This window comes from Pteropus alecto, unplaced genomic scaffold, assembly GCF_000325575.1.
Source record: "Pteropus alecto unplaced genomic scaffold, ASM32557v1 scaffold40, whole genome shotgun sequence".
NCBI lineage: Eukaryota > Metazoa > Chordata > Mammalia > Chiroptera > Pteropodidae > Pteropus > Pteropus alecto.
In genome coordinates this window covers 4,574,299-4,587,524 of record NW_006431919.1, presented here as the reverse complement: position 1 = coordinate 4,587,524, position 13,226 = coordinate 4,574,299, and the positions used below count along the sequence as shown (strand labels likewise).

The window sequence follows — 13,226 nt, the reverse complement described above, 5'->3', positions numbered from 1 at the left end:
GCCGGGGAAGGAGGACTCAGTTTGAGCAAGGGGTATGGGGGACCTTCTAGGGTGATGGGAATGTTCTGTTTCTTGATCTGGGTCACAGTTGCATAGGCATATACACATGTAAACATCTCTTGACTCATGCTCTGAAGATTTGTGTTCTTTACTATATATAAGTTACACCTCAGTTTAAAGAAAGCCAAAGGATTAGATAATTCAAGAAGGAGTGAGTGGGCAGCAGTGTTAAGTGTTGTAGAGAGATCTAGTAAGTTAATTACTGAAAAGCTAGATGTTATTTTTTTTCCCCCCCCTTTAATTCCCTGCCCCCCACTTCCACCCCTGACCTATGGATGTTGCCGTCTCCCCTTAAGAACTGGATCTCTAAAGGTGGGACATCTCTTTCCACGAGCTCGTGTCGTGACCCCAGGGCCTGGCACAGCTGGGGCCTGGCACACGTAGGGTATGGTCCATGGCTCCACCTGGAGCACGAACCTAGGACCTTCTGCGTGTAAAGCGAACATGCTAACCGCAACACTATGGAGCCACCCCCTAGATGTTATTTTCAAATGAGAACGAAAGCATCGACTTACATGATGCTAACATGTTCCTGTTAGGTGCACAGTAATTTTGGTGAATTGAATTGTTGATGGACAATAATCTTTTTCTTATTTAGGCAAGAAATACAGCCTATGAATGGATTAGGACATCTCTGGCCAAGCCCTTAGAAGAGAAGGGAGAAGGAGAAAAACAGTTGGAAGGAGAAAAAACTGAGCAACTCAATAAAAATTCAGTAGAGGTAACCAAAACAAATAAGGCTTCTCTCCCCCGCCGCCCCATCTTTAAAGATTTGAGATATGGGGGTATTGCAGTCAGGAACCTAAGCTGCTTTGTATTTCGTTTCACTGCCACCCATAATTTCTGCCTTGTGTTCTAAGATTGCAACACCTTAGTTCCAGACTGTAGAATGAAAGAAGTGAAGAAGAGACAAAGGGTACATGTGTGGTGTCATAAGGAAGTTTCTTGAAGCTGCCACAACACACTTTAAATCTTTTGGCCAAAACTTAGTCACATGGTCACACCTGACTTTAGGTCAGCCTTTGTTTTCACAGCTATGACTCTTACTGTAAAGTTATGTTACCACTATGTAAGAAAAGGTTTATTGAAGGGCAGCTATTAGTTGCTATTGCTTTCAAGCTATTGAGGCCTTCAGTATGAGAGAAGGAAGGTGCTTTTACTTTCTCAGAGATAAAAAACCGGTGCTGTGTTTTGTTATGCTTAGTTTTGTTTTTCCATTCAGGATATCCATGCATTTGCAATCCGGAGCCTAGCAGAACTGACGGCCTCTTCAATTGAACTGTTTCACAAAACAGCAGCTCTGGTTCTGCATGGCCGGAAGCAGGAAGTGACAGCCATAGAAAGGAGCAGAACTCTTTCCTTTTTTTTTAAATGATGAAAATTGCCGAAAGAGTTTTCTTGGCTTATTTCCAAAGTTTTAGAAACTTTCATCTCAACAATATGCTGTTCACACTGCACCATTCATGTATTAGAAGTTTGTTTACTTGGGGTTTTAGTTAATAAGTAGCCAAGGGTGCTGTTTCTTTTCATTGAGTCTGTATTATAAATCTTCTTTTTTTTTATATTAACTACCTCATACTCTGAAAACTATTCTTCTCAGATTATTGGTCTTAATAGGAATAGAATTTTGCATAAGTAAAAACAGAAAATAGTTCTAAGAACCTTAATTCTTAATAATAGTTGTAAGTTATTGAGTGTTAATTATAATAAGCCAGGCATCATGCTAAGGGTTACATGTATCATTTCTAAGTTTTACAACAATACTGAAGGTAAATGATTAGTCCAGCTTTGAAAATGAGGAAATGCAAGCTCAAGAGAAGTAAATCAGCATGGGTTATGCAGACTGAGATTTAAAACCAGATTTGGCTAAGTCCCAAACTCCCTTTTTCTTCCACCACAATATCACAGATTTTAAACAGAAGTTTCAAAAATAATAGAATATAGGTAGTTTTAGGAGGAAAAATAAAAGACCCACTAATTTCTAAATAAATCTCTTAATTAAATAATGAGAATTTTTATTGGGAAAAAAATGTGTGTGAGAGTGTCCATTGTGTTCGGGTTGGGAGGTGCCCTTGATATTCTTCAGACTTCTTCCCCTACAGTTTCGCTGCCCCTCTGTAACATTGTAGAAGCGGGGCCTGGTTTTATTTTGAACATCTTTGGGATGAAGGACTCAGAATCCCAAAGCAGCCTGTTCTGTGGAAAAGTAGCCATTTCTAGTCCTTGGAATGCTCTTTCAGTCATGGCTCACTCCCTCACTGAATTCAGGTTTCCATTCAAACACTGCCTTCTTTCACCACCCAATCTGAAGTAGTATCTTCTACTATTTTCTAATTCTTTACTTGCTTTATTTTCTTAGGTCATATCACCACCTAGTGTATATGTATGTATATATAAGTTTATAAATCTGTGTTTATTAAGCATACATATACACTTGCATGTACAGTGTGTTTGCATGCGTATGTCAACACATAAGTTTATAAATCTGTGTTTATTAAGCATACATATATACACCTGCATGTACAGTGTGTTTGCATGCGTACGTCAACACATACACACACATAGCCATCTACATATACTTATATGTAGTCTCTCCCTTAATTAGCAAATAAGTTAAAATCTATGAAAACTGGGACTTTGCTTGTTTACTGATAGATCCTCAGTGCTTAGAACTTGGCACAAAGGAGACTTTCAGTAAATAATTGTTTAATGAATGAATGCATATTTAACTATATTTCTAAATGGAATGTAGTACCTTTGAAACACTATCTTGTCTCTTTACTTGAAAGTATATTACTTTCTACAGGATTTTGTAGGAAATTGTTTTTCCAAGGAGTGAACTTCCTCTTCCTGTAGCATATGAACGCCTACCCAAATGGGTCCCCAAATGCATTAAGTAGCTGACTTAGGCATATTTACTCCCTTTTAAAGCTTTCTCTTTTATGTGTAGTTCTAGGAGTGATTTGTTTTCTTTTTCTTTTTCTTTTTTTTCCTGACAGTTGTTAAAAATAGCTTATTAAAAAAATGAGAAAGAAAAACAAAAAATGGAACCCTTGTGCTTTTCTCCCTTCTTTTGTAGGATGACAGTTGTGTTGTGTAAAGAGTTATCCTCTCTGTCTAAAGAATTTACCACCTGCCTAACAACTGCTGGGGTAAGAATTCATGCCTCTTATTGGGCTATTGTCTGTTTTGTTTTGTTTTTAAAACAGCTTTATTAAGATACAGTTTACATACCATAAAATATGCCCATTTAAAGTATACAATTCATTGGTTTTTCAGTATATGTACAGAGTTGTGCAGCCATCACTAGAATCTAATTTTAGACCATTTTTATCCTTCAGAAGACCTCATACCATTAGCAGTCGCTCCCTATCCCCTTCTCCTCTGCACTCTTCTAGCCCTAAGCAACACTAGTCTACTTTTCAGTCTCTAGATTTGCCTGTTCTGGATATTTAATATAAATGGGAATTGTACATTAGTAGTATTTTGTGTCTGGTTTCTTTCACTTAGCATAATGTTTTTGAGATTCATCTACATAGTATCAGTACTTCCTTTATGTTACCAAATAATACTCTTATAGATATATACCATATTTTTTAAATCTGTTCATCAGTTAATAGATACTTGGATTATTTCACTTTTTGGCTCTAATGAGTAATGTCACTATGAACAGATTCATGTATGCTTTCCTTTCTCTTGGGTGGATAGCTAGTAGTAGAATTGCTGGGTCATATGGGTGATATGGACTGTTGAGAAACTTCTAGACTGTTTTCCAAAGTGGCTGCATCGTTTTTATATTCTTGCCAGCAATGAGGATTCTGATTTCTCCACATCCTTGCCAGCACTTGTTTTTGTTTTTGTTTTTTTTAATTTTTGCCATCCTAGTAGTTATGAAATAGTATCTCATGTTAGTTTTTATTTGCCTTTTCCTTACGTCTAATGATGTTGAGCATCTTTTCATGTACTTGTCGACCATTAGTATGTCTTTTTTAGAGAAATATCTTTTTGAGTCTCTTGTTTATTTTTAAACTGGGTTAGTTGTCTTTTTATTTTATAAATTGGATTATTTATTATTTTTCTTCATTATTTAGTATTATTTTAATTATTTGTCTTTTTTTAATTTACCACTGAGTCGTAGAAGTTCTTTGTATAGTTTGCATACAAGTTATTTATTAGATACATAATATGCATATATTTTCTACCAGTCCAGTTTCATTTTCTTGATAGTGTCTCTACACAAAAGTTTTTAATATTGATGAAGTCCAGCTTGTCAATATTCTTTTTTTATCACTTGTACTTTTGGTATTGGATCTAAAGAATTATTGCCCAACCCAAGATCGTGAAGATTTACTCCTATGTGTTTTTTCTCAGAATTTTATATTGTAGCTCTTATATTTGTCTATAATCTGTTTTCAACTAATTTGTGTGTAATTTGTATGGGCATATTTTATGGTATGTAGTGTGTGTGTGTGGGGGGGGCGATTTCATTCTTTTGCATGTGGATATTTAATTTTCCCAGTATCATTTATTGAAAGCTTTTTCCTATCGGATTGTCTTGTCCTTTTATTTTTCCAAAAATCAATTGACCCTGGACAAACAGGTTTATTTTTGCACTTTCATTTCTATTTCACTGATCTCTATGTGTATCCTTATGCCAGTACCATATTGTCTTGATTAATGTAGCTTTGTACTTAGTTTTAAAATCAAGAAGGTAAGTTTTCCAACTTTTTTTTTTTCAAGGTTTTTGTTTATTTGGGACCCTATGCATTTCCATTTGAATTTTAAGGTCACCTTGTTTATATGTGATTTTCGTAACTCATTTTGTTCTCTCTTATGAAGTCTCCAGTATATTTTGTGCTGTACTCTGAAACCTGTGTTAGAAATGTAGACCTTGATAAAAAACCCCAGTATTTGACTTGAGTTTTAAGGAGTAGCACCTTACTTAGATTCTGGCAATTCTTGTGTTTTACAGTTGTCAGTGAGTGGGAGAGTTGTAGTTAAAGCTAAAGTTTTTTTTTTTGTTTGTTTGTTTTTTTAAGGAATTGTAAAAATTTACTGAAGATATGTGAACCTATGGAAGATGATTCAGAAATCAGTAATCATTAGTTAGGATAAAATAAAATCAAGGGCATTTTATTTATTTATTTAATCAAAGACATTTTAAATGAGCAAATGAAAATTGTAGTAAACCACACTCATAGATACATACGGGAAAACAGATGGGTGGTTGCCAGAAGTAGGGGTGGGCAAAATGGGTAAAGAGGGTCAAAAAGTACAGACTTCCAGTTGTAAAATCATGGGGATGTAATGTATAGCATGGTGACTATCGTTAATAATACTGTATTGCATATTTGAAAGTTGCTATGAAAATAGATCTTAAAAGTTCTTATCACAAGAAAAAAATTTTTAGCTATGTAAGGTGATGGATATTAACTAGACTCGTGATTATTTTGCAGTATATGTAGATGTCAAATCATTATTTTGCACACCTGAAACTACTATAATGTTATATGTCAGTTATTCTTCAATTAAAGTAAACATTACTTTGTAGTAAGTAGGTGTCACTGTGGTAGCATAATTATTCTGGACCTTTAAATTTATTTTAGTTAAGAGCATGGCCCAAATTAATTTTTCTTACTTTTGAATTTAGATTATACCTGAAAGGGATAATCCTGTGATAGAGCTTCTCTTTTCATCTTATATTTTCTTTAAGAAAACTTCTGAGTTTTCTGAAGTTAATCTTCTGAGGCCAAACCTTTCCATGTGTTTCATAAAGATACTTTAATCCAGTAAGTCAACTATAAGGTGCTGACACATGCGAGTATTAAATTTGCATTACTTAGTTCTGTGTTTTCCAAACAGCTTATCTTAACCGTTGAGTATATTGAGCACATGTTTCATGTCTGCCTATTTTGTTTTAATATTTTTCTAAAGTTTTTTGGTGCAATGTACCATTAGTATCCATTCCCTCTTCCAAAATGAAGATATTTAAAGTCAATAAAAAACTACAAAGGAAGACTCTGAATTTGTGTAGCACAGAAATTTAAAGCACTTCCAGAGATGACATTTTGCTCTCTCTCAGTCCAGACTTTCTGTGCTTACATTTGTATTTGGGGGCCTGTGTGTGTGTTTCAAAGTGGGATTGTACCATGTTTATTGTTTTTTTAATCTGCTGTGCACATTTAACACTGTATTCTTTATTCTAGGTCAAAGAAAAGGCAGACATCCTTAATCCATTAATTACTGCAGTATTTCTAGAGGTTAGTAATTGTTTTTAAGTCTTTAACTTCTAGGCATTTTTATTAATTCTTCTTAAGTCTTTATGTTTTGGCTTTTTTTGTTTTTTCACCAGATTAGTAGTTGATACATATATGAACAAAATGATATGTATTTGATGCATATTTACTATTCATTAATTAGAAAACGTAAAAGATGAAACAGCTGGGTAAAGTGCAAAGGAGGAAGCAATACGCTGTCATTACTTAGTACTACCATAGGCAGTTTATGGACCGTTCTCAGCAATGAAACACATTCTGGAGACCAGTGGATAAACATGAAGAGCTGAAAGTTACAAACAAAAACACTGCTTCTTAAAGGAGTAAGGTGTGTGCAGAGGATATTTGTTACAAAACAAAACATGTTGTCATTTCCTTGCCAAGAAATTTGCTGTGTTTTGTCAAAGACTTTCCTGTATTCACATAATCCTCATCAGTCCATTAGATTTAAGGAGGTATAGGTGGTTTAAGTCCATGAAAAAGAGGGGTACAAGAGGATCTCATGATGTATTATATTGCCTCCATGTGTGATGCCTTCTAGATTCTGTTTTAAGTACTCTTATCTCGTAAATTAATTGTGCAAATAATTTAGATGTTTGATTGATGATCTGTTTAAAACATTTATGTAAGTCTGGTGGGGGTGGTGGTGAGAAAATACGTTTGATAATTGGTTAGGTTTTTAACATCAGTTGAAAAATTTTTTTGCTACTGGACTGTTACATTAGTTTTTAATTCTTTTAAAATCACCACCAACAAAATGCCTTTAATTTCTTAACTGCGCAGCTTTCCTTGAATAGTCAGGGAAATTATTCTGATCACTTAAACAAATTTTTTTTTTTAAAGTAAGTTTGTGATTTAGTAGATGGCAGAGTGGTGAAAGAAGTTTGCAAGCCAGGAGCCCAGTCCTGTGCTTGATCTTCCCTGATTTGCTGTATGACCCTAGACCAGGCATATACCTTCTTGGCAATCTCATACAAAGTAAGAGGTTAGCTAGATGGTCTCTGAGGGCTCTTTTGGCTGGAAAATTCAGTATCAAATGTCACACTGAAGTTTAAATAGGAGTAGTTGCCATTGGTAAATCCAAAAAAGGTAAATTTACTTGATATGGGTTCCCTGTTGCTAGTTCAAGTTGATTGTACTTGCTTATAGATTTGTAACACTTTTCCTTGAAATTATATGTTTTTATCTTAATGTTATGAACTCTCTTGTTCTTCTTCTGGAAGGTCAGATATAAATAAAGTCCAGCAACTCTGAATATAATAATTCCATAACAACTCTTATAAATGTTTGTTGTACTAGATAGAAATATATCTATACTGTATCATCTTTGAAAGCAGTATTTCTTGTTTATATTTGTGAGCACCTGTCTCATGTTCACTGATTGTGTTGAGTCCGTGGAAGAAGAGCTATCACAACAGACAGGAAATCCTGTTGCTGTAGATTCGCAGCCTTCTGAAATCCTCTTTGAGTAATCGACTAAAATGTTGTGACAGAATCTACCCATTCAGTCAAGGAGTAAATAAGCTTTGAATGCCAAATTTGAGCAGGATGCCAAAGAGTAGCTATTACTTCTGATAGGCAAGTTGGACAAAAATACTGACATTTTTTTTTGGTGCTGTCATATCATCTTAAGAGCTAGATCATTTTTTCTCTTATAACTTTACTAAAATAGTTAAGTTTGTCCTTATTTGCCAGACTGCAGGTTCAATTAGGTTGTAAAAATCAATCTGTTTTGTTGTTGTTGTTGTTGTTGTTGTCGTCTTGTAGTATATTTTTTAAGTGACTGATATTTTGTGTTTCTTGTTTTTTCAATCCTGACAGGCATCAAATAGTGCTTCCTATATTCAAGATGCCTTTCAGCTACTCTTACCTGTACTGGAGATCTCACTTATTGAGAATAAGACTGAATTACCAGAGGCATGAATTGCAGGTCCAGAGGCCTTTGTCAGAACATTGAAGAAAGGGAAGATTTCAACCTGAGACTTGTGATGGCCAAGAAATGCCACTGTATTCTGGGTACCCTTGCGCAAGTGAGGGAGAAGGGTTATTTTAGTATATAAAAATTCAGGTAGGATAGCTGGTTTACAGGAAATTCGTTGCCTTCACTGCTTGGCTGCAGTATTCAGGTTCTCACACTGCTCTTTCCAGTTCTTATAATTAATAAATTATTTGAAGAGTAACTTTTATGAGAAAGTTCAAAAATAATAGCTCTAGAAAAGTCTAGTGCGACACCCAGGCAAAAATATTGGTCTTTCTTTGACAATCCAAAAAGCTAACAGTTTTGTCATGGATATGATTTCGTAGCCCATAGATATAACTGGTTGTTAAGCAGGAGAAAAAGAACTTAATTTACTATTCTAGAATTCACATGCTTTATATGTTAATGCTATATACATTCTCCTTTCTATAATAAAATCTGTGGTTTCAAGACATCTGAGTATATATAAACTGTAGTATTACTCTTTATTACATGAATTCTTGGAATTGGTTAGAAAGTTTCATCTGCTCTTTAATTCTCAGCAGATACCTGGCATTTAGGAAAAACTCTCAGAATATACTTTAGCCACATGAATTAAATATAGCAAAGTGCCTTTTGGCTTCAAATTGCTCTTCCACTCCAAGATCACAAGCTTCAAATTATAGTTGACCCCCACTCAACTGGATTCAAGACGAGTACGTGCAATTAAGAGAAAGAGTTGCATGTTTGCATATATTCTGAGTCTCTCAGGATGTTTTTCATGCATACCCCATGTGCAGGATAAATTCTATAATAGCCAGCTCCAAAGGAGTGTTGAAGTGCTTTTGGTAATGGGATTTTTGTTGTTTGACTATTGTCGAAATGGACTGTAGAGTCCCACAGAAATGATGCTCGTTTATGACAGGATTTAACCTGTAAGGCACAGTATATTTTTTCCTCATTCCTTTTTCTTTGTTGTTTTAATGTATCCTTTAGCATATTCATAAATATAACTTTTATCCTCCAAAGGAGTGTTGAAGTGCTTTTGGTAATGGGATTTTTGTTGTTTGACTATTGTCGAAATGGACTGTAGAGTCCCACAGAAATGATGCTCGTTTATGACAGGATTTAACCTGTAAGGCACAGTATATTTTTTCCTCATTCCTTTTTCTTTGTTGTTTTAATGTATCCTTTAGCATATTCATAAATATAACTTTTATCCTTCAGGTCTTCAGCCTTTTTTTTTTTTTTTTTCTTTCTCCAAAAGTTTATGACACTAAAAGCATATCATCTTCCTAAAAGCTATTTTGGTAGTCACTCTTTTAAAAAAGTTCTCTAACTTTGTGGTTTTTAATGATTCAGGTGACTTTTGTGAGTTCTGCCACTCATCTTCTAAAACCTTTAAATAAAGTGTAATAATCATGCCAATTTATCCTCTTATTTTTTCAAACATGAGCCCCAGTGTCTCAGACCAAAGAAATAGCAAAGCAAAACTATAATTTAGATCGATATCAAGACTATTTCTATGTAATCGCTTTATTTTGGGGTTAGGGGTCAGTTTGTAAGCAAAGAAGAAAATAAATAGATTTGGCTAAAAATGTATACCTATAGCACTAAAATGTTACTTTGTTTATATTCTGTTCTAATCAGAAAAATTTTGGAATATTTCTTTTTATAGACAAATTTCTCCCTTCCAAGTGAGTAATTCTGAAATTTCAGATAAACGGTTAACAAAGCTGTTGTCCCAAGTTCTGATTTCTTGCATCAAGCTCAGTTGCTGTGTCTGAACCTGGATCCCTTGAGGAAGGTTTAGGAACTGTTCACACTACCTACTGCCTGTTCAGGCTCTTGTATAGTGGCAGTTTGCAGTTTTTCTCTTTGCTCTAGAGATATATCTTAAGATTTTTCTTTCAAGAAGAGGGATATAGATGTTGGGAACAGAACAATGACTCTTTTTATGTGCCTATCTAGATTGCATCCCTGAATTTGACCAGTTTTAAGATTAGACCTTTAAAAGCTCAATGTGACTCACTGCCTCTTTCTCCCTCATTCCTCTCATCAGCTTCCTCTCACCCACCCAAATGATTTTTAATGGATTTAGGAGACCACCAATGAAATGATGGAAGGACCAATTAATTTCGAGTAGCAATTGCCTACCTTTCACTTAGAATATAATGGAAAAAAAAAAGTTCCTTGATTCAGTAAAGATAGAAATAAGAGCATAAACATTCATTTATAGATGAATACATAAATTCAGGGGACACTTTGGAACTTACTGGATTATGGTGATGGTTTTTGGATGGTACATGCTTCATTATTCCATTTGGGACGGGTATATGATGTAGTTTCTAGATGTTACCCACTCTTTTGGTGCTATTTCCTTTAAATTTTCTTGTGTCTAAGATTTACCACTATGTCCTAATACGTGCTACCCCACTTTCCAATTCAACTGAACCTTGATAAAATGTTCAGTTAATACTGGAATAAAAGCTTTTCTTCCTACTCTCGGGATCTTTAAAGGCTATGATTAGAAGAGACTTCAATGAACTAATTTTTGTTTTCCTTTTATAGGAAAAGAATGTTGTTAAGGGCAAGGTGTATTTTCCTTACTCGTTTTTGATAGTTTTATTTTTTTAGGTATAGATACCCAGATTGACAGGCCTCTGAAATGTGAAATTAGTGCTGATTTCCCAAATGTGAATTTTTCAGTCCTACAATCAAGAAACGAGACATTGTGGGTTTCTTCACCTGAATGAGGACCCTCTCTTTTGTACTTGTTTTTATCTAAAGAGCCATTTGAGAGAGAGATGTTTTGTAAGTAGTTGTTATTGATGTCATCATTTGAGAAAGACATTTTCCCATATATTTAGATACATTCTGAATTTTAAAGGTGAGAATATTCTTCATGTTGGTAAAACCCAGAATAAATTGTACCCACAGTGGGCGCTCAATAAGCATGATAATTACAAATATGTTAAAAGATTCAAATCTCCTGTTATGTCTTAACATAGGGTGGTGCTCATTTTCATAAAAGACTTGAAGCATGTGGGAAATGAGGAAGTTCTAAAAATAGCAAACTCTTAATATGTCATCCAGGGCTCTGGCTGATATATGATGAGAATTTTGAAAACTTGCGCATTGGTGTCACTTTCCAGCTACACCCTGATAATCCTCAAGCAGCAGTCCACTCATTCTTCTCTGTTTTACTTACGGCCCTTTTCATTACTTTTTTTCTTGTTACTACATCATCTGGCCAAAATCCCAAAGTCCTTTCATGTCTAATTATCAGTTTGCCAATCAACGCTTCAGCATTTTTTTTTTAATTGGAATATTCTCTGAACTTTTTTATCCTTTAAGCTAAAGACAAAGGAAGACTACAGTGTTTGATCACTTCACTCTTTTGCATTAATGTTGAAATTCTAGACATTTAAGTTTCTGTTTGGCCTACTCTTGTAAAGGGCAGATAGACTATAAAGTGAGTGAAATCATGTTTTTACTTGTCAGTCTCCCATATATTTGTCTCTTTCTGTATACACTGGCCATTACTATGCTCTTAAGCTAGTTCTAAAGGGGAATTTGTTTTCATGACTTGACTATGAGTGCACCAATATGCTTAATTTTTTAAAGTACATCTTAAGTTGGAATGGAGTAGTTTGTCAATACCAGGCACCATGGGATATACTTTCCTTTGTAAATCCTAAAACTGCTCTGTGAGGCAGGACAGCGCCCCCCGCCCCGCCCCCGCCCCCCCAATTTATGGGTTTGCAGGATGGTGTAGAAGTTAGGTGCAGACAGACTCAAAATTGAATCTCAGCTCCCTCATTTTCTAGCCCAATAATCACGAGTAAGCTGCTTAATCCCTTAAACTGCAGTTTTGTCATCTGTAAAACTGATCTCATTATAGCACTTGTATTATAAAGTCATCGATAGAATTAGTTAAAACTGTCTGTGTAAAATAATGCCTGCCATATAGCAATACGACCTAATGCTTAGTGAACACAATGTGCCAGGCACTGTTCTGAACATTTTGCATGTATTATTTTAATCCTCATTATGAAATAGAAACTATTAGCATGCCCATTTACAGATGGAAAAGCTAAGGCAAGAGAGGTTAAGAACTTGCCTGAGGTTTTGGTAGAGTCAGAATTCAAACCCTGGCAGTTTGGTACCAGAATTTCTGTTTTTAATCATTAGATTACACTGCCACCATAAGCTATTAGTAAAGAAGCCTTAACAACTGTTAACTACTTTGTTATGATGATTATGAAACAGATTTAGAGAGTTAAGTGACTTTTTTTGAGATTTCACAACTCTAAAAGGCAGTGCGAGCCCAGGTTGTCTGGCTTCCAAACTTATGTTTGTTCTATTTTATTTCTTTTAGGAGAAAAGCTTGGAGGTGCCTGTCTGGTGATAAATATCTATTGGTGAGCTTCTGGGCAGATATTCCAAAGCTGCTAGAGTTGGCATAGAAAGGACAGTATGGTGACAATTCACGTTTGCAGCAGCAGGAACAAAGATCTCAGTGAAGTAAGAGCACCTGTATCAATTAGTGATCAAAGGGAGAGAGGAGTACATGAATGTTCATAGCAGCTTTATTTGTAATATCCCTAAACTGGAAAATATGCAGATTCCTTCAAGTGGGTAAATGATTAAACAAACTGGTACATCCATACAATGGATTAGTACTCAGCAATTGAAAGGAATAAACTACTTACTGATACATGTGAGAAGTTGGATGAATCTCAAGGGAATTAGACTGTGTGAAAAAGTCTAATCCCAAAATGTTACATACTATGTAAATCCATTTATATAACATTGAAATAACAAAATTATAGAAATGGAGACCCGATTAATAGTTGCCAGGGGTCAGGAATGGGTCTAGGGGAAGAGGTAGGTAGGTATGGGGGATCCTTTTGATGGAGTACCTTGATTGT

The 13,226-nt window shown here is 35.0% G+C and overlaps 1 protein-coding gene and 1 long non-coding RNA gene across 3 annotated transcripts in view; both read left to right on the top strand.

Moving 5' to 3' along the window:
* The window catches only part of FAM114A2 (family with sequence similarity 114 member A2), a 30,302-nt gene extending 21,525 nt beyond the window's left edge, over positions 1–8,777 (top strand). For both annotated transcript variants that reach the window (XM_025043056.1, XM_025043057.1), the window contains exons 11-15: positions 659–781; positions 1,283–1,420; positions 3,138–3,212; positions 6,267–6,320; positions 8,157–8,777. In XM_025043056.1, the coding sequence (XP_024898824.1) occupies positions 659–781; positions 1,283–1,420; positions 3,138–3,212; positions 6,267–6,320; positions 8,157–8,258 (492 nt within the window). In that variant the 3' untranslated portion in view covers positions 8,259–8,777. The remainder of the gene's footprint in view (positions 1–658; positions 782–1,282; positions 1,421–3,137; positions 3,213–6,266; positions 6,321–8,156) is intronic.
* Positions 8,778–9,340: 563 nt separating this feature from the next.
* LOC107195293 lies at positions 9,341–13,014 on the top strand. The gene is made up of 2 exons (XR_003044626.1): positions 9,341–11,106; positions 12,674–13,014. It is a non-coding gene; the product is annotated as an uncharacterized LOC107195293 (long non-coding RNA).
* Positions 13,015–13,226: the final 212 nt, after the last annotated feature.